This window comes from Hermetia illucens, chromosome 6 (genome assembly GCF_905115235.1).
Source record: "Hermetia illucens chromosome 6, iHerIll2.2.curated.20191125, whole genome shotgun sequence".
Lineage (NCBI taxonomy): Eukaryota > Metazoa > Arthropoda > Insecta > Diptera > Stratiomyidae > Hermetia > Hermetia illucens.
The window spans coordinates 691,524-711,444 of record NC_051854.1 but is presented as its reverse complement, the minus strand read 5'-3'; the positions used below and the strand labels follow the sequence as shown (position 1 = coordinate 711,444).

The 19,921-nt window shown below is 39.0% G+C and overlaps 3 protein-coding genes across 17 annotated transcripts; 1 reads left to right on the top strand and 2 right to left on the bottom strand.

The window, feature by feature from the left end:
* Positions 1-2: 2 nt before the first annotated feature.
* LOC119658641 (probable E3 ubiquitin-protein ligase MGRN1) lies at positions 3-5,583 on the bottom strand. Of its 8 annotated transcripts, none has more exons than XM_038066176.1 (10): positions 5,410-5,583; positions 3,362-3,480; positions 2,905-3,298; positions 2,437-2,837; positions 2,252-2,377; positions 2,097-2,195; positions 1,687-2,037; positions 1,416-1,541; positions 507-615; positions 3-423 (listed from the first exon to the last, which is right to left on the bottom strand). In XM_038066176.1, exons 1-10 carry the CDS (start codon positions 5,495-5,497, stop codon positions 344-346), a joined length of 1,893 nt encoding a protein of 630 aa, XP_037922104.1. In that variant the 5' UTR covers positions 5,498-5,583; the 3' UTR covers positions 3-343. The 8 variants fall into 8 exon arrangements, 5 of the variants coding, with proteins under 5 accessions (XP_037922104.1, XP_037922103.1, XP_037922102.1 ...); XM_038066175.1 differs by having other exon boundaries at positions 3-427; positions 2,911-3,298; XM_038066174.1 differs by having other exon boundaries at positions 3-427; positions 5,410-5,582.
* A 249-nt stretch (positions 5,584-5,832) lies between these two features.
* LOC119658639 (dnaJ homolog subfamily C member 16) lies at positions 5,833-13,164 on the top strand. The gene is made up of 10 exons (XM_038066172.1): positions 5,833-6,344; positions 6,416-6,813; positions 6,872-7,018; positions 10,000-10,180; positions 10,248-10,462; positions 10,526-10,686; positions 10,745-11,002; positions 11,064-11,292; positions 11,348-11,727; positions 11,791-13,164. Exons 1-10 carry the CDS (start codon positions 6,172-6,174, stop codon positions 12,019-12,021), a joined length of 2,373 nt encoding a protein of 790 aa, XP_037922100.1. The 5' UTR covers positions 5,833-6,171; the 3' UTR covers positions 12,022-13,164.
* Positions 13,165-16,486: 3,322 nt separating this feature from the next.
* LOC119658888 (MICOS complex subunit Mic10-like) lies at positions 16,487-19,570 on the bottom strand. 8 transcript variants are annotated; one of them, XM_038066686.1, is made up of 3 exons: positions 19,320-19,551; positions 18,981-19,240; positions 16,487-16,795 (listed from the first exon to the last, which is right to left on the bottom strand). In XM_038066686.1, exons 2-3 carry the CDS (start codon positions 19,084-19,086, stop codon positions 16,665-16,667), a joined length of 237 nt encoding a protein of 78 aa, XP_037922614.1. In that variant the 5' UTR covers positions 19,087-19,240; positions 19,320-19,551; the 3' UTR covers positions 16,487-16,664. The 8 variants fall into 8 exon arrangements, with proteins under 8 accessions (XP_037922614.1, XP_037922613.1, XP_037922612.1 ...); XM_038066685.1 differs by lacking the exon at positions 16,487-16,795 and adding an exon at positions 17,087-17,499 and having other exon boundaries at positions 18,981-19,165; positions 19,324-19,570; XM_038066684.1 differs by lacking the exon at positions 16,487-16,795 and adding an exon at positions 17,087-17,499 and having other exon boundaries at positions 18,981-19,165; positions 19,320-19,569.
* Positions 19,571-19,921: the final 351 nt, after the last annotated feature.

Sequence of the window (19,921 nt, the reverse complement as noted above, 5' to 3'; positions counted from 1 at the left end):
TGTTTGATTAAAGCTAACAAAAATATGTATTTGTAGTTTTTAAACTAGGTATAACTATACAGATTGCAATAATGTTTATACACTTTACATGTATCCTAAAATAATATTCAAAGGATCAACCCTGATTGTACACTACATAATATGTTTTATATACCATTGCCATTAAGATATTTTATATTTCATGTAGAATATGTCGTAATGTCAGATTTAAAGGCTGGAAGAGATTCAAGCGCTCGCGCGACACAATTCCTAGCCTATTTCGTTGCACATCAGGCAGTAACTGTGTTCGATTTATCATCCAACACGATCTTTGTGTTTGCATCATTTACCGGTGGGCTCTTACTTAGCAATTGTTTCGTCGATGAGCTGGACGAATAGCTATCACCTGAACTTCGGGTTGACGAAGAATTGCCACTGATTGGACTATCTAGCAAAAATCAAATTGATTTAACAAAACAAATTCGACATCCATAGATCTCAGGGCAGGTCCGCCCTCAACCAATTACCTGGTAAGGAGTTGATGTTTTCCTTGAGAGCTGTTGATGCTATGGTCGTGGTTGATGGCGCTTTAACAGTTACGTTTTCTTTTGAAATTGTCTTTTCACTGCCCTTAGACTTGTGTTCGAAGTACGCGAAAAGATTTTAAGTGCATTTTATTAGAAGTTCATATGTTTCGTGTGAATTTATTTCATTGAAAACTAACAAAAAATAGTGATTGGCCATGCATGACTCTTGCTTTTGAAAATTCGCTATTGGAGATTGAGAATAAGATGATTGGGAATTAGTAGCTACTATATTACAGGCGTTAGTCAATGTTTCAGGTATGGTTATGATTGATGCTTGATGAAAACGTAAATGCTATAGAACCAATAGTAGATGTCGATAGATGCAGCTTAATGATATGAGCCTACCGTCTCCAAACAACTCTCAAGGCGATCCTTATATGGGAAAAATGTGTCCATGTACGGTTAACTCAGATATAGCGACAGGAATAATCACAGAGAATACAGCAGTTCAAAGAAAAAAACAGAAGCCGAAATACTTTGCACTAAATTATCAAATCTGGTATGTCCTATGGGAAACACCATGGAGGGAATCCAAAAACATACAAGGCATCCGCAAATGGGAACCAACCTCTAACGTACACATCCTAACTACTTCCAGGCAAAAATTACATCCTCTATTGATTCTAAACACATTACGGCAATGTTAGTCGTACATTTCTGTTAGTATTACGATGAGACGCAGTCTCCACACAAACAGTTATCTTGTTAAAATCAAAAATAATAAAACAATTGTGTATAAAAAGTCAAACGTCTAACCTAGTAAAGAGTTTGCATTGAAATTAAGTACGTATTTTTTAAGCAAATCTAAAATCATATTGCGTAGAAGAGTGAATTTGATTAGACCCATACTTTCTCGGGGCACAGAGGACTTAGGATAGTAGTTTGAGGATCTTCAGGTGTATAATAATCGGAATCCTCAGCGCCAGCCAATATAACCCCATCACCATCAGCTGGAAGCGCAGGGCGATTCCTTTTCTAGAAAATTACATTTTTACAAATTTATCATATTAGATAAATACCATAGAGTTGTTGTGTACACCAAAATGATTTGTTCTGTTTGTTTTTGTGTATTTTTTAATGAAAAATGTGGTTAAGATCACATGAAACATTTGGTACTTACCCGTTGTGAAGCCTTTTCTGATGTATCGTCGGCGTCTGTGTCGGTGTCATCGATTGATTCTTCAACGCCGTCAATATGCAAAGCTGAATTTGACACTTTCAGCGTTTGTGAATTTAAAAGAGGTGACAAATTTTCATTATCACTGTCTTCATCCCCTTCTAATTGCGTTCTTTTTGAATTGTTGCGCTCATTGATTATCTGAACGCTTTCTCGGCTATGATTTCGACTATGGCATAGCTTCTCTTTTGACGCTTTCTCGCAATCATTGCGTACGACTCCATTCTGTTGTTTGCTACCCGTGTCAGCTGGAGTCTCCTCATTCTCTTTTGTTAGCAGCACAGACATTCGAAACTGAAATAAATGTAAAATTCGTTGAACAATGAATACTTTTTAAAAATATCATCTAGAACCTCTGCTGGAGTAGAATTTTTATCCTTGGAACGTTTCTCACCACGGGGAGTGCTTTGTTTATCGTTTTTATCTCGGGATTTATTGAGAATTTCAATGGCCTAGTGAAAAAATGGGTTGAAAGCATTTTAATTGTAACTAATTCTGCAGAACATACTTGAACCGCGTCCAACGTATCTGATCCATCGTTAGAAAGAGATCGTCCTGTGATCGCAGGAGGGCCATTCAATGCTTCAATCAAAGATACAGGAGTATATCCAGGGGGAATGTGTTCGCAGTTAGGCTAAATGTTTGAAAGTTTATCTTGACGTGCAAAACTATCAATATGCAGTCTTAACTTACATCTGAAGGATTCTGAGCAGCTGCGTTCGTAATCGTTGTATTCAAACTCTTTTGAACGGCACGAATTTGCAGAAGGGCTCGGAATGGAGCTCGGCATATCGGACAATTATTAGCTTGATATCGAAGTGAGTCAGCGCACGAATTACATAAACACAAGTGACGACAAGGTAGTATCAGAGTATCTCTAGTTTCGCTCATACATATCACACATTCACTTCCATTCTCATCACTATCATCATCGATCGTTGGCTTGTTGATCGCTTTATTTTCAATCCCATAGATTTCCTGCAACAGGTAACAAAGACCATCGACAAATATTTTTTGTTTTAATGCTCGCAGCGCGTATGTGCCGTCAGCATGATGATCCACTACGCAAATGGTCGTATGTGATTGTCGCAACTCTAATGAAGAAATGTGAAATTCCGTTAGATACGAATATCATAATCATATCGCGTTCTTGTTACTCACGTTTACCTTCAGCACCTTCATCAACAACACAGTGAATCGCTATTGGATAGCAATCTTTCTCTGGGTTGTAACAAAGATCTTCTTCCGAATACAGATTGGGATTAAACATGTGTGTGGGCTGGGAAAATGATTGCGTAACGCCGCGTTTATATCGATATGTTTCAGAATTAAGCGATGGGTCACGTGGAGTCAGAATAACACCATTTGGAGTAACTTCCTCCGAGCAAAAGTAGTAGATGGTGATTGCACATTTGGCATCCGAGTCAAATATGAACTCAATATTCATCAAATTAGTTTCTGATGTTTTAACAAAACGAACCGATTCCTTACGAATGTTCACTAAACTTTTTAAAGTTTTTGTTGGTTCGTTAGCTTGAGGCGGAGGATATGGGAACTGGAAAAGGTTTAAAGGACTAATTTTCGAGTGTTTGTCAATAAAATCTCGATAGGAACTCACCGCAGTCGGGCGACTGCCTAAAAAATTCAAATCGGCATTCTCACCAAATAGATACGCCTCAGGCTGAGGTGTATCGAAACGTTCCCCGCCCATTATGAAATGGGTTCCGAAGTAATTTCCTGCAAATAGAAAACAAAATCAGAATAATCAACAGAAACGTGAGTTACCACGAGTGAAGTATTTTGTAGACTCATTTTAATGGGGAGCAAAATTAAACTTTCTCGAACATTTCTATTTAAATATAACTGATAATGACTTCGGAAAGAGAGAGATAGGCGATGGGCTCCGAAAATGCATCGTTGCCGCAGAAATTCTCTCGGTCCTCTACGAGTTTCTCAAGCTTCCGTTGCCAAAATCGCGAACCAAAGAAATTCAGTATATTCTATGATTTCTACGAGGGTTTGCCATGCAGCGGCAGTTGTATAGTGCTGGCGTCGTTATGGGTGCGTTTGTTTGGTCTGAAGATGCTTTTTATTGGAGAGCTCTGTTGCAATTTTTTTGCACTTGGTGTCCATTCAATCTACGGCATGGGAAGGATACTCGACGGTGATGACCACACTAACATCGCCACTAGTTGAAGTGCTTGCGAATGTAGAACTAGAGACCTATGAGCAGTTTTTTGATGATGTGGAGACAGAAGGTCTAAGTCTCATTTGGTCAGAACGTGATGTGATCAAATTCGATAACAATAAAGTCTTCCTCGTGCACCTACCAGTATCCGTATCGCATCCACCGTTGCTAACAACTGGCGAATCAAAGGCCATGGATCAACCCTATGCTTTAACTGTTTTGCATCTGAACGTCTATCCAAAGAATACGTTTCTGTTGATTGTCGGAAGAAACACTGTATGGTGTTTGTCGTATCCTATCCACAGTCCAATATCAGTCTGCGTTTCAAAAAGTTCAAGATTGCGTTCTCCACAGGTCGAGAAGATGGACAAGCGAATGTGGGTAGCACTTAAGCATAGTTATTTCCGCGAAGCTGGACCAGGGTCAACTTGAGAAGGCCCCGGTCTTCGTCGTGACTACGACTGCTATTCGCCCAACAGAATCGCTACATACTGATCTATCCACTAGAAGGGGCTCTCCCTCATGCGCCGCTTCAGTTATTTTGGGCTTATATGAAACCGTGGCTCACCTTGATGGCGGATAATCTATGTGGTTTAGATCATTTCACACGATCGCCGTGCACATCGCGCAATTCTAGGCATAAAACTCCTCTCCAGTTGATTACCTCCTTGAACGGCCATTCTCAAATCGAAAACGTCGTCTCGATCAAAGACGGTAGATATCGTCCACTCGCTTCTAGCGAGATATTTGCACAATGTCCCTTTTTGCGGTCATGTAACGACTGTTACACTCAAGTAGTGCAATCACTCTGCCAACTGATGCACTCGGAAGATGTCGATGGCACAACACTAAAACGTTTGCTCCCAACCAAGATTGCGGGAACAAAACAGACAGTCATCGATAGAGTTTGGTCTGCTTTTGGTCCGAGTACTTTTTCGGTTAACAAGGAAGGATCCGAGTTTCGTGGAGGAGGAAATGTTGAGCATTCTTAACTTAAGCCCTTCACTTTTGTGGATTCAGTAACAGCGTCCCTAGGTGTTGATGCGAAGAGTTCTTTGTTTTCTTCGCGGATTTAGCTGCTTATATTCTCTTGTGTACTCCTTGTTTCAACACAATATCCTCATCTTGACAATACATTTAAACCAAGTCGATCAACCAAGCTCAATAAATATTATCCAACTCTTCCTTCCTGCACGTAATACAGTCCGTTCATTCGCTTCTATTTATTTACTAATTAGGGTTCAAGTCCCATATTTGGCTTGCACAACTGTAGCGATTCGCAAACGACGCAGCTTAATATAATAAAACTTCCAGTGCGACTAAGTGAATAGATAGACCAGCTCCGGATATATATGTTTGCATTTTATTTGCACTTTTCCTAAAACTTTTTCCATCAATAATTTACAAGCTCCACAGCTTGACTAATGGCGTTGCAATGCAGGACGTCTATGTTTTCGTTTCTATATTCAACTACGCACCTGACTTCGGAGGATATTTATATGCGTGATTAGATCCAACATCGGCTTCTTCGATAGCCGCATTCTGCCTACTCATTAAAGCACCCATTAAACCTAAACTCTAACTTTCCGCCGTGAAAAACCGAAACGATCAAGAAGTCTAATCAATTCACTTGACGTTTACGCACTTTGACATTTAGCTTCAGCTTCTTGTGCCATAAAATCCTTCCAATGGAGGGGATGTGTTCATTGCTATAAACTCAACTGGAAGTGTCAATAGAATCCATTTTAATATTAAGGAGGAGTGCGAAAGTCAGCATTTTTGATATACGCCTAATATAATTATCGTAAAAATGTACGTGACATTTATAAGGTTCAGTAAATTCAGATAAGAATGAAAGAAATCGATTAATTTGAAAGAACGTACTAGATTGCAAGATAATCTTGGGTGGCACTGGCGGCTTCGAATGCAGTCGTGTATCAAGAACAAAGTGCTTTGACAGATATTTTCCAATAATTTTCAATTTTTTTCTTGAAGAATTTGCTAGACTTTGTTTTGAACGGTTTAATCACAAAAATTAATATCGATTGCCCAGGAAGCTGGACGGCTGTGTTTAGACATCATGAACGTATCGATTTAATTGAAACAATCGCGAAACAATCATCCAATTAAAGCTATTTAATGTGATCTTGTTACCGTATCGAATTTGAATGTTGTGATTTTTCCCAATAAGTACGGAGTCGGCGGAGAGTGTGACAAACAGGAAATAGGAAAATTCTATAATGCTCATGACGAAATTTGGTCGAGTGTCGACTTGTTGTTTTGCATTTTTGCTGCTGTTGTACTGCTCGGCGATTGTCTCGAGCTTGGGCGATCCGTATAAGATTTTGGGTGTATCGCGACATGCAAGTTTAGCGGATATCCGACGAGCCTACAAACAACTTGCGAAAGAATGGTAAAACTGAATCAATCCGGTTCTCTACTAACGCTGTCATGCCTTTATCGTGTCGCCTCAATTCCCTACAGGCACCCGGACAAATCGAGTGACCCAGATGCCGAGCGAAAATTTGTGGAAATCAAGCAGGCGTACGAGTTGCTCTCGGATGCGGAGCGAAGGCGAGTTTATGACCAACACGGGATAACTAACGAGGACTCGCACATGTTCCGCGAGCCACACGATTACAGCCAGTACGGGCGTTTTGCCCCGGATCCGTTTGAAGAGTTTTTCGGACATCGATTCCACTTCGACCAGGACATCAGTTTGTTCCATAAATTGTCGATAACCACAAAATACTATGAGCAAAATATTGTGCCGAAAAGCCGCTTGGTGCCTCACATTTTGTTCTTCTACGCCGATTGGTGCTTTTCGTGCATGAAGGCGGCGAACTCGTTCAAGAAAATGATTGATTCATTGGAGCCTTTAGGTTATTGCCGGTAGTCACAATTCTCGATAACGATGGCTAAGATGTTTTTCATTTGCAGGAATTGTGTTCGCAACCGTTAATGCCGGCCACGAGAGTCAACTTCTGCGAAAGACTGGCGTACATTCCCTCCCGTGTATAGTGCTGGTGTTGAATGGTCACAATTACGTGTACAAGGAAAGCATTTACAGTTTGCAAAAAATCGTGGGTAAGTAAGGAATTTGACGAGCCCGCGGCCGCTTCTATTCAAGGCGGAGCGGTAAAAATTTGATTTGACATTCAAGGATCAATTTTATGACGATAGGTTTGCTTTACGGCCAAAGGTTTCTGAGATCGCGAATGAGTGGAAAAATTTGAACTTAAAACTAAAGTTGAACACTCTTGAGCTGTTTTGTAAACAGTTTTCAGATTTTCAGAGAAACCCGAAGAAATGCATTTCAACAAACTCCGCTAGTTGGTAGTAACAGAAAGTGTATAAGTACTATAACCTGCTTTGGGATTTGAAAGTTTTTCATCCCTGCAAGGCTGTTGTGTGTGACCACCATACCTTGGCTTTGATTCTTCCAGTTATTAACCTTTCCTCCATCCGCCATTAGCTCGTTTTGAATTACGGAGGCATACAGGACAACTCGGTGAATAATCCTATCCAAAGCGATGAGGATACTGGCTGTAGCGATTACTGTGCTCTGTGAGGAACTTGATAATGTGATTGTTGGTCTATTCGCGTTTTCCATCGAACCATTTCCTGGAGCACATACCCATTTGCGTTGAAATTGTGGAATTCTGTCCTGCAAAGGAAGGCTTTCAGTGTATTCTTAAGCCCCAACTCACAAGGCATAGGGCTGATGATTGAGATTCCTTAATTTCGAGAAACCAAAACGCCATCAAAGATGAAATGCGGCAGTGGGTTTCCTTTGCACATCATAACGCCTCTACACTAGATCAGCGTATGGCGCACTTCGCTGAAAGTCTACGTTCAGGTCGAAGCTCCGTCCGGAGGTGAATGAAAGATCTTTGAAGGTCATATGACGTTTTTCATTTTTCTGGGGAGTACTCGTTTCCAATCTGTGTAGCATTCCCTTCACCGGCAGCGGCTGTACTTTCAAAGGTAGTAAAACCGAACTGCATCGGTTCTCCCATGACACAACTGCCATGCCAATGAGAGTATCGTGAAAATTCATTTTTTTTTTATTTCCTAATTTCTGAAACTTTGGAAGCCAAGGTCAGGTGGTATTGGAGATCTTAAACTTAGCTACTATTTTATTCTCGTATAGCAAAGCCTGCCCGAACTCAAGATCATTGTGTACTCTCAATATTGATCCAGTAGACCTTAAAGCGCTCATGCTCAGCCATTTCCAGGTCGGCGCACCAATAAACCCGCCCTTGGAACCCGTGTGCGTGGACTTGCAAGACGTTGGTATCTGCATCTTTAGTTAGATGGTCTCTTGCGAGTTGCCTCGCTCACCATTCAATTACGAAACTTTTGAATTAGATTCGATACTTGAACGGCGGGCACTCAAACCTCTTAGAGTACGTATTCTTATTCGTTGTAATTATAATTGAATTTGTCGGTTCATTCTTTGTTTCGTGTAGAACAAATAATAAACACAATTTCGAATATTTCTTCATCATTTACGTTACGTACTTGGAATCGATGCAAAACGCAAAGACAATTTAAAATCCGTTGCATTCTTTTACTATCAAAAGACAATTCCAATGATATGACCTCATTATTAATTATCGAATATTTTCGAAAATATCCACACCTCAAGCACCCGAAAAGCAATTATCGCTCTGGCAACTTCTTTAATCCCCGTTGAATGACGGTGAGGTTATTGTTATTTAGATTTGTTGTCATTTGCTTTGATATATTTACTGCCCGAATAGCAGAACATAATCTGTTTAGGTCGCCCTCAAACCTGGGAAGAAACTGAAAATATCGTTTCCAAATTGTTCATGTCTAAAAAATTGATCCATTCAAAAGTATCCGAATTAGTTACAAAGTACCACCGCGCAAACTATCGAAAGTCGGACTGCGCAAGGGTTAAAAAGTGATCGGAGCAAAATTCCAATTTATCCAAGCAGAGCACTAGGTCCCCAGAATCCGCAGCAAGCAAAAGCATTCGGCAGAAATGCTTCGTATTCAGAACTTCTCAATCTGGGCAATTTCCGATGGCGGTAAACTGAAGCTGGATAGACTGCTAACATCCAAGCGGATCGAGCCGTCTGGTCAGTTTCTGGACATGTCAAGTAGGAAATATTTGAGACAGTTTCAATTAAAACGCGCAAGCGACATTCGTTTGACATTTAAAGAAGCCATACTGGACTAGGCGGCGGAACAAAATTGTTTTATCGCAATCGGGAATTTCCCAGTTTGAGGGCCTGTGGTGTGCATTTCGAGTGGAATATGTTGCTTGCTACGAGTTCTGGGGGCCTAGTAGTTTGCTCGAATAAAATGAAATTTTGGCCATGGGGAAAAATGTTTGAGGCAGGTTACCTGCGATGATTTTTGTCTCCATAACCTTTTTATTACTCTATAAGCTCTAACTTAAGTTTTTGTATTGGCATCTTCGCATAGTTATTTGAATCATTTTCTTTTGCTTTTTCAGATTGTGTCTTTGAGGCTGCATTGCAATTATCTGCATGATTGGTCCTCCTGTTGTCGTGTTTCCAGGGCTAGAATTCCTTGCCAGAAAATATGCGGCCTATATCATTGCGATTTCATTGATCCTTGTCTCTGCAAGCCTACAGAGCTGCTCGAACCGTCTGATCTCTTGTCCAAATGTATTGTGTGCTCTCCTAATCACATGAATCAGACTATTTTTACTCTTCTATTGAAAACAGCGCTGCTTCCACTGGGAGCCCGATGATAGTAATCTATATTTTACTGTAGGCCTTTCATAGCGTTTTTACCACTGATTTCTAAAGTCCGATAGAGTCGAACACTTTTCCAAGATCTGGTGGCACTTAAGCGCTGCACTTTCTTGGGAATTGAGCTCTTTTGTCTCTTTGGTGACCCATTGATTTGTTCAAGCAGCCGGCCCATTTTTTCGTTCCGCGCTTTTACAGCTTTTACGATTATGGCTGCTGTTATTCTATGTTTCAGAAAACAAGTCCATTACTTGAATTGATTAGAAACTATTGCTTTAGGTAAGACAATGCAATATAAATTTTTCTAAAACATTCCAGACTTTGTCAGACATAAAATGCCATACAAACTGATTCAAACGGTCAACGACAGCAATCTCGAAGAGTTTTTGAATGGCTGGAGCGACAATCGTGTTCGGGCTTTAATAATGGAGCCAAGAAATCAGCCCCGCTTACGATACATCATAACGGCTTACGGGTACCGCCATCGTGTAGCATTTGGGTTTGTATATCATCACGAAATTGCAATCCAAAAATAACGATTTCTCTTTTCTATTCTATCTATATAGTTTTATACATTTGAATACCAAAGAAACGCAATTAACCCAAGAAAGATTTAAAGTACATCCAAGCTTAGACACTTTACTCATATTTAATGAAGATTCGGCTCGACCTGTAGCCAGCGTGTCTATGGCAGATATTCCAACTCAAACTCTCGTCAATGTGATATCAGCGAACCAGTATTTAGTGCTACCCAGATTATCTTCGCAGGAAATGTTAGATGGTAATTTATAAATTCAGTTTTTGATCTGTCTGTAGATATCCACTACACTGGACTGAATTGCAGGTGTATGTCCGACTGAATGGAATCGTCCCCGAAAGCGGCTGTGTGTTGTGCTGATCACGGAAAACACCGAAGCACATAATGACGCTCGACATGTTCTACGTAAAATAGCTTTACAAGGAGGCTACAACGCGGAAAGAGTCCGTTTTGCTTACATTTATCAGGCAAGCTGAGAGTATTGATGCAGCCCGAATATGAATGTCTAATTCCTTCGATTTTTAGGATAAACAATCAGATTTCGTGAATGCTCTATCAAAAGGAATCACTGACAATGATATGCTATTGCGATTAGTTGTTATATGGCGCAGGGACACATCACACATCAAATACGAGTGGATAAACGGAGCCAAATTGAATATTAATCGCCAGGAAAAAGAGTCTGAAGAGCAAACGATGAATCAAACGAAACAGAAGCTTGACGATACAATCCAACGACTTCTTCGAAGCACAGAGGCACTTAGTTATGAAGCATTGGTTAAAGTAAGAATTGACTTCTTTTAGGCGGTAATTTGAGAAGGAACTAAGTATGAATTTATCCTAGGACCTACTCGATGAACATGCGCAAGGTTTGCTGGGGAGAGTCTTCAGTAAAATGCTTCTCGTTGTCGAATATTTTGCAGATAATCTCGGCCAAGAGCATATTCTACCGGCATTATCCGTTGTGGCGACGGTTGGGTTCATTCTGGCGGTCGGATATTTGATGGCTTACCTAGTTCGTGTTGAAGAAGAAAATATCAAGAAACGTGGTGTGAAACTGGAGAACAATAACGGTAGATTTGGAAGTGGATGTTCTGTTGAAGTATAATCTAATTTGTACTTTTCCAGCTGCCAAACAAACATATGTGCCTGAACTAAAACTACATGAACTTCGAGCAGAAAAATACAATGGACTTGTGCGATTGCTCAAACCAGGCTGTCGGACAGTTGTCCTCATAACTGATTTGCAATCCCGCAGCAAGCTAATTCCCGGTTTTCATAAAGCTGTTTGGCCATATCGCAAGAACAAGACTCTGATGTTTTCTCATATGCTTATTGAGAAGGGTCTCAGTTGGTTCTCGGAACTACTAAGATTGTCGCTTCCTGAGCAAAGAGACCTTCAAATTAATCCTCGCAATTGCATTGGAACAGTTTTAGTGTTAAACGGGCATCGCAAATATTTCTGCATGTATCATGCTAAACACCCTGAATCGAAACGTGGTGCCAAGGTAGGTTTACTAGTGGAGGGTCGGTTGCTCTATATTTTCTAATGTTGGTTGCGTTCCCTACAGAGAATGTTGAAAATGACACGCCATTTGAGTACATTACCAAATTCCGATCCTGAGGCTGGGGCATTCCTCGGCATGCAAGACAGCGATTCTTCCGAAAATAGTGAGAACGATGCTAAGATTTTACTAGAGGAGAATCTTCTGGATGGACTTAGTAATTGGCTAGATCGCGTGTTTGAAGGTACAACACATAGGTATTATATAAATTACTGGCCGGATTTCCCAACAAAGTAATTTGTTGGATGCTAAACACTAAAATAATTTATAATCAATAAATTGATAAGAAATGTTTGCACCAAATTGATGATCTATAGAGAAAGTGAGCATTATTTAAGATATTTATTTCTCTGATTAGACGTAATTTCTAGACTTTATTTTGTTATCATTGTTGTAATAACGTTTTAAACTATTACGCCTATTGCATTCTTCTTTTTAATATCTATTTCTATCTAAGAATTATAGATTTAGAGAAGGATCGATCCGAAATATCTATTCTAGTCACTTGTAAAAGTATTTAAGAAAATATTGCCATAAACTATAAACCAATAAATGCCGAATTAACCGATTAAGCACAATAAAGTCAATAAGATTCAATTAAAATATTAAAGAGAACGCGGAATAACTTGTATCTATCACAAAGTAAGAACGATATGTGCCATTTGCTTTCATGGAGGGTCGTTTTCCATTTATGAAAGTCAAATAAAAATCCTCAGTATCCATAATTGCCTGATTTTGTAGAAGGAGACTGAAACGAACAACACGAAAAGTGTGGCCCCATCCATATTAATTACCATCGCTACCTTAAATTTACCCTAAACAATATTTCAGATTTGCATTTTTCTTTTATTTTGATAAAATCAATCGACCAGCATTTATAATTGTGATGATATATCGCTGACACTTTCCTTTTTTTTAATCACCGATTTGTAGTCTTAGTTGTAGACATCTGGCTAAACTACTTCTGGAATATTTGGTCGTTCTGCTGAAAAAGTCGGAAAGTAAATCACAACCAATAATACTACTAAGACTTAAACTCCCCTCATCACTTATCATTGCCTTTTTTCACTTCCACTCCAATTCATGGTACGCTCCCATTTTGTTAATACGAATCCCCGCTTCATCCCTAAGTAATAACCTTATATTACAATAGAATAGAGGAATTAGAGAAGGCTATAGGACAAGGAAAAAACTCGCTTATTAAAAACCGATTCTGTAAATTTTACCTTTGAAAGCCCAAAAAATATATCAAGACACTTTACATATGACAATTCTCGAACCGAAGGAGGAAAGGATCAATGGAGTTGTCTTACTTTGAATTATGTTGTTTTATTATTAAGTAAGGATATTATAAATTGAAATAAATATTAAAAACTAAAACGAATGAAAGCGTTTATTGCATCATTTCATCTTCAAGGTTTAATCGCAAATGATAAAATAGGAGGCCTTGTACAATGCCTGGCGCTTTTTTGACAACATCAAATTGTTATTTTGCAAGTATACTAAATAAGTACTCCTAAGAAACTAATGCCTTACAAATTAGAAGGGCACAATGTTTAGATACGCTCCATTAAGTACGCTTTTATGATATTCGGATAATTTACTCTAGCTCCAATGACTATCCTCAAATTTTACAAATGATACTTTTCGTTATAGCGTATTTTTAACAGTCATGAAATATTTATCTGCTATATTCCAATGCTTCCAATCAAGGATTCTGAAAATGTTCGAATTATGTCATCTCCCGATTCACGATCGGCGGTTGCGGATAAATATATTAACTATTGTCGAGCAGATTGTCATTTGTCATTTCATCACGTTGTCTTTATAAAATGTGCCATGGTCTTCACATTTTAGGCGTCTGCTGTAACGCTTTTATCTCTTGGAATGTTTTGTACCTTTTCCTTCTTGTAAACTATTGAGCGATCGACTTGTGATTCGCGTTGATTACCGAGCGCCCAATGACCAAGGCAAATATATATCTGCCTGTCAATTTTCTGAGACAGATACAGCGATTCGATATAGGCACCTTAAATAACAAGTTAAGAGCGATGGTAGGCTTGTAAATCGCTTCGTAAATTTTCATACAGCTTTGACGAGGTCGAGTTCCATCCTGTATCAAAATCGTCTCTTCTCTGTCCATAAATTGATAGACATTGTACAAACACTGGGTGGATATTTCCTGCCTATAGTATTCTCTATCAAAGGAAACTACTTCCACGGTAAAATGTAATCGGTTTTTTCCGCGATTTCTGTCGCGCCAGCTATCATAATTTGTGTCGAATATCGGACACTGTATTGTGCGAATACCGGCGAAATCGCTCGTTCTCACTGTTCTGTTCTATCGATTAGGGTAGGATACAATTGTATCCACAACTCGTTGGCAAATAGGGTGTTTGCATGCCGCGGAACTTCTGGCAGAAGCTCAGGCGATCGCCGCCCTTTGGTTGATGTAATCTAGCATTGTACAATTCGCTTCGGCACTTGTTTACCGAGCCCTATGGATGTGTCCAATCGCTTCCCCACTGTTCACCGGGTTGCTCCTGACTATTTTCGATAAATGTTCGGATCTTTCCTTTCGCTTCTATGGAAAGTGCCGTTGGTCCACCATTTCTATTCTTATCTTTCACATTTACTTTTTCTGAAAAAATGCATTTTTTCACGATGTTTTTGTCGATCCCTAATATTTTATAGACGTGACTGCTTCTGTTACCAAGCCGTCCTTTGAATTTCAACTGGCGATATCTTATTGGAGAAATGTCCATTACGTACACAACAAACTGTGGCCCCACGTTGGTCGCCAACTCTGTTATCAACGCAACAACTGTGGTGCCCGAAAGGTAGCATTCCCGCTATCTTTTAGAGTTTACGAACACCGGGCTTGTTAGTGTTAAGATAAGGATACTCTGATGCCTAAACGAACTGGAGGATTTTGTTCACTAGGTGAACATCCTGTTGTAAATTCGAACTTGACGCTGAAAACAGGGCTCTTCACCGGATCCCTCTACATAGCCGGCTGAAACTAATGCCTGAGTGAAGAATGTAGAAAGAAGTAGAATGAACCTTGCCCATCTGGAACTCAGGAGCTCCTGCTTCTAAAGGTTTGCCGAGGAGTTGGCACAAATTATTGACTCATCACGTAAATTTAGCTCCTTCTGCGGAGACTATACCTCTGCATTTGAGTAGTTTCCCCGGGGTGGGTTTAGTTTTTTGACTCTTAATTCAAGGCACATGATAAAATCTGTGTCCTGACAGGGAGATAAAATTTGAGAGCCAAGAACCTCGCTAAACTACTATCATTCGAGTTAGTTCCAGCACGTGCCATCCGGTTCCATATATTATCTCGCGCAGTCGATATTCACGACTGGCAAACCTGTCAGGGGAGTTTGGTTGGCGCTCAACGTTGTTGCGTACGTAATAACCTTAAAGAACCCAGGTAACGACACATCTATATATTTTCTTAGAATTGCACCACCATTATAAATCTCAAATCATTCTTATGTGGAATAGCCAATGAAAATTTAGTAGAGGTTAATAGATGTAAGAAAAATCATGGAGAGTTACAGGATTTTCTAAGGTATTCTTTTTTCCGGTGCATTCATTCTGGTAATTTTTCGGTAAAATGGTCTAGCGCCACCCTGTAGTATGTATATCTTGCAAACTTACCAAGCAATATTTCCTCATAGCTAATGGGTCTTCAAAAACTTTTCTGTCATGCCTCAACCAGCAAATGTAGCTGATTGTCCGCCCAGTTTAACAAATAAGAATTGTTAACTTCCTGGCGCACCGAAAGAGCACAGCTCTTCGAAACCTTCTTTCATGCTTTTGGTGACCACTTGGGTTGTTTTCTCAATTCCAATATGGCGCTCGATGCACCTCCTAGATATTGTGCAATTTTGCACTTCTCCCAATTCGCCTTTAGTGGATTTCGAAAAGGAGCGTTAAAAATGCTTGTGGTCTGAGAACGTGATATTGGTTCGATACTTGACACTGTCTGATGAGAGCTATTATGCGATGGAATGCTAGCACGATATCGATTATTTCTCATTTGGTCGCATTAGTTAAAATGCACTTATTCATCTAGAGCCTCGGCACCAGCCCGTTCCTCCTTTGGATGCCAACAGGAACACTTTTTATACGATAGCATCTTAATAACCAAGAATGGTTGTGTACACTCCTACACGTCGCTGATGGAGGAGGAAATCCGAAGATTTCTATCACTTTGATTAACCCACCCTTCCCCACTAACTATACTTGCTCCGGAGAGTCATTTCACCTTAACCTTGGTAGTATTCGAGCGGTTGTGGTGTACCAAGAGGCGGCTGCACGAACTTACACGTTGTCCCGTAAAGCAAAAAGATTTGATCGCCAGCAGGACAAATTCCCTCCTCACTGAACGTTTTCTTTTAATTCATTAAGTTAATAGTATTAGTCCTTTATTATACGAAGTACAGATTTTACTAGAGTTTTGGGTTATTGAATTTTTACAACTTACCTCAACTAATTATTGATTTTTTGTTTTTATGTTCTATGTCAGTTTAAACCTTCAACAAATTCTTACTAGTTGACGTGGGAAGTTTTCTTTATTGCGTAGTGAGAATCTATTCTAGCTAAACATGATTTGTTGTTCTATTAAAAGCCATTCAAAAGAACGTACATTCCTTTTGACACTCATTCGCAAGGAAAAGAAAAACTTCTCAAATAGGCAGTGGTTTCAACAACATTTCTTTGTTTATTTCATTTCATCTCTATAAGAAAACCGGGAAATTACAATGAAATTTTCTATTGCTGAGATAAAAAAAAAAAAAATTAACAAAATAGTTATCATAATTATCCCACTAATAGAAAATAATGTTGCGGTCGCTACACTCGATTATCAGTTACTTGTTTAATTCTTTTTCGCAATTTCTATATGCTACACCGGTACCGAAACCTCCGCCAAGAATAATTGGCCAAGCTCTTCGTCGGAAGAATAACACTGAGACAACAGTACCAATTACAAATCCTCCACCTGGAAATTTGAGAAAAATGAAAAAAATATTGGCTTCATTTTTTTGCAGAAATCAACGCCTACATTTCGTCCCTTCAATTTATTTAGGTTTTGCCTAATTGCTCCTAATGGTTCAAGTAGAGTTCATCAAAGTCTGGGAAACGACAATAACGTATGAATTCCTATAGATTCGCTAAGGTCATCACTTATCAGAATGGGAAATAAGGGATCGACAAGGAATTTCCAGTTTGGAAGATAAACTCCGACACAACAAAGTGAATTGAAAAATAAAGTGATAAAAAGGGAGATGGATGACATTTTGGACACTTTTATTTCAAACGATTATCAAACTGACTATACGAATTTATCATTGAGATAAAAACTAAGAGAAATAAATGAAACAAACATAAATGCAAATTTCCTGCGAAGAAAACAATTTCCTCCTGGTCCCTGATATCGCGATCCATACTGTGAATTTCCGCGAGATTAACATCTTCTTTAAACATTTTAATTCTTGCTTGACATCACATCTTTTCCTAATGTTCTCAATATTTAAAAATATGTTTCTTGCTTGTTTTCTGTATCAGCAGCTGCAGCAGCATTTAATCGATGTTCACACGTACTAAATGCTACTCCGGCACCAACACCACCTCCAAGAATTATTGGCCATTTTCTTTGTCGAAAAATTAACAATGATATAATGGTACCCATAACTAATCCACCAGCTATAATGGAAAAATAGATATAATGTTAATTGCCGTTCTTCAAATAAACCATGCGAAAAGCAATGCAATGAGAAAAGTTGATCTACATGCAAAAATCCAAACTTCACAACCTTCTTTGTTTTATAATGTTAAATACTGGCTACCAAACTTATTCGAAATACACCCCTATCACAATGGAGAGCAGAAAACAGGAAAATGGTTTTGCCCATACCCTCCTCTTCGATCCGACTTAGAATTCGTCAAAAGAAAATTCCATCTATTGAGAAGAATGCAGCTAATAGCTGGTGGCTACTACTCTAATCTAACGAGCAAGTCCAAGGAAGCAAAACAAAACTCATGGTCCAAACATGTCTGGGAAATATTTGTATACTCGGATAAATCACCATAGGACACTCATTAGAATAACAATGAGCCAATCATCAGCCCCATTGATACGAAGTTTCAGAAGTGGTTCTTGGCTTGAGCAAGACGATGGGCTGACCTCGGAGTTGAAATTGGTCAATTTCACCTTGAGGTACGTAGTGTGAAAACCCCTAGACGGCCAAATATAGTGTCCTATTCAAACGATAGAAACATTGTGGCACGATCTACACTTTAGAAAAAACAGCCGAAACTAGATAAGGCACCGAGAATAAATGGGAATAAGACGAAAATTGTGATACACTCTGAAAGACCGAGGGCAAAGCATAACACTGAGTGAACCGCATTGCCTATGTGGAGACACTGATAACGGATGACAACAATGAAGTAGAGGAAACCCATAGGCGAAATGCTCATATAATAAATAAAGTCTATTACTTCATATTGCCTATACTGAAGAATGGCGCACACAGGATAGCGAAATTGACGATGTATAAGATTTTAATTTGACCTTTCTATTGAAATTTGAATCATGAAACGGATTGGAGCAAAGGCAGTAAACACTTTCAGTTGACAATAGCTGATAAGATACTATTTGGGAGTTTTGTACCACATATGATGAGCCACAGGTCTCAATCTTTATCGGTGCGGGCAGCTAATCCAAAGATGAAAAAAGAGAAGAAAGTCGTTCGTATTCGAAGTATCGACGTCGTGCTATCTTCTGCAATCAACTTTTTAAGAAATTCTGGTTTATTGAATTGCTTCGTCAATTTGATTTCAATGAAGCCAATGAAAAGCGTGCATCAGGGTAGTAACCTCACTCTATTTTTGAATATCTCTGGAATGTAATATGGATTTTAAGCAAGTCCTAACTAAAGACTTAATAAATGCATCCAAGGAACTATGTATCATATCCAATCATTATATCTTGGGTAAATTTTAGGTTACAATTGTGACACTCTGACCAACACTTCGAACTCTGTAGAGCCTGACTACCAAGGCGTCTTAATTCTCAATTGGAAAGAAAGCAAACTGGACGCTAGTAGATCCTACCAACCTGACTAATAATATCATATTCATAATATATTATGTAATAAAGGCCAAAGTCACATCCAACTTACAAGTCTTCATGAGAACATCAGTTAAGCACCTATCCATCCTTTTTCCGAACTCCTCCTCAGAGAAGGTTGTGCATGTCCCCTTTGTTGAATCACACGGAGCGGTCATCTTGTATACGTTTCCTCACCCTGCTTGCAACCGACTTTCCAAGTTGAATAGCTTAAATTTTCAGTCTCCGCTCGGCAAACTTCTCCCGTCAAATCCAATGCAAAGAAGATAGAATTTGACTAAATTGACAGATACTTTTGCTATGTAGTGGTGACTATTCAATCCAATTGATTAATACCAAATTTCGCGCAGAAAATACCCTTTCAAAAAATTTACTTTTTTTAAACACTCACCTACCCTAGCTTATAATAAATTTTGCGAAAAAATAGTCCGAAGTATTTGTGTCCAGGTTTCAATTGAAAAAGTTGGATATAAACGAACCCAGATCGTTATATAACACGAGATTAACTCATTTCACTAAAAAAATTAGGGTAAAAATTGGCATATTACATTCTAATGCAAAAAACAAGCGAATGAAATTGTACTGCCAGGTTGCCGAGCTTCTAGCGAAAATGTTGATGATTCTATTGGCGTTTATAATATCATTTCCAAAGTAAACTCGAATATTTATTTGACAGCAATTTACGCATGATACTTTGTCCAAAGCGTTTTGCTAAAAATTTGGATTAGTCATGAGACTGCATGAAGGCGAAGATAATAAAGTTCAAAACTATTTGAAAACAAGCAGAGGAAAGTCACTTTGGATTGAATAAATGGAAAGCGTGAAGCACAAGAGTACATACAACTCAATCTTGCATCCAACTTTACAAATCGGCCAAGTCATAGTTGCAGCTTAAAAACCTTTCAAACTAATTTTATCTTCTTTTAATTGATAGAAAGTGGTAATATGTTATTCACTTTTCAATGTTACAAATATTGCTATGATCTCTTATGA

Excerpts from the sequence above, each read along its gene's own strand:
- LOC119658641 (XM_038066174.1), bottom strand. The coding sequence starts at position 5,497 with ATGGGTGCTTTAATGAGTAGGCAGAATGCGGCTATCGAAGAAGCCGAT. Across the intron at positions 3,481-5,409 it reads TAAATATCCTCCGAAGTCAG|GAAATTACTTCGGAACCCAT; the intron begins GTGCGTAGTTGA and ends TTCTATTTGCAG. Across the intron at positions 2,378-2,436 it reads CTGCTCAGAATCCTTCAGAT|CCTAACTGCGAACACATTCC; the intron begins GTAAGTTAAGAC and ends TCAAACATTTAG.
- LOC119658639 (XM_038066172.1), top strand. The coding sequence starts at position 6,172 with ATGCTCATGACGAAATTTGGTCGAGTGTCGACTTGTTGTTTTGCATTT. Across the intron at positions 10,463-10,525 it reads TTCGCAGGAAATGTTAGATG|GTGTATGTCCGACTGAATGG; the intron begins GTAATTTATAAA and ends ACTGAATTGCAG. Across the intron at positions 11,293-11,347 it reads GAAACTGGAGAACAATAACG|CTGCCAAACAAACATATGTG; the intron begins GTAGATTTGGAA and ends GTACTTTTCCAG.
- LOC119658888 (XM_038066685.1), bottom strand. The coding sequence starts at position 19,086 with ATGACCGCTCCGTGTGATTCAACAAAGGGGACATGCACAACCTTCTCT. Across the intron at positions 17,500-18,980 it reads TGATGTTCTCATGAAGACTT|CTGGTGGATTAGTTATGGGT; the intron begins GTAAGTTGGATG and ends TTTCCATTATAG.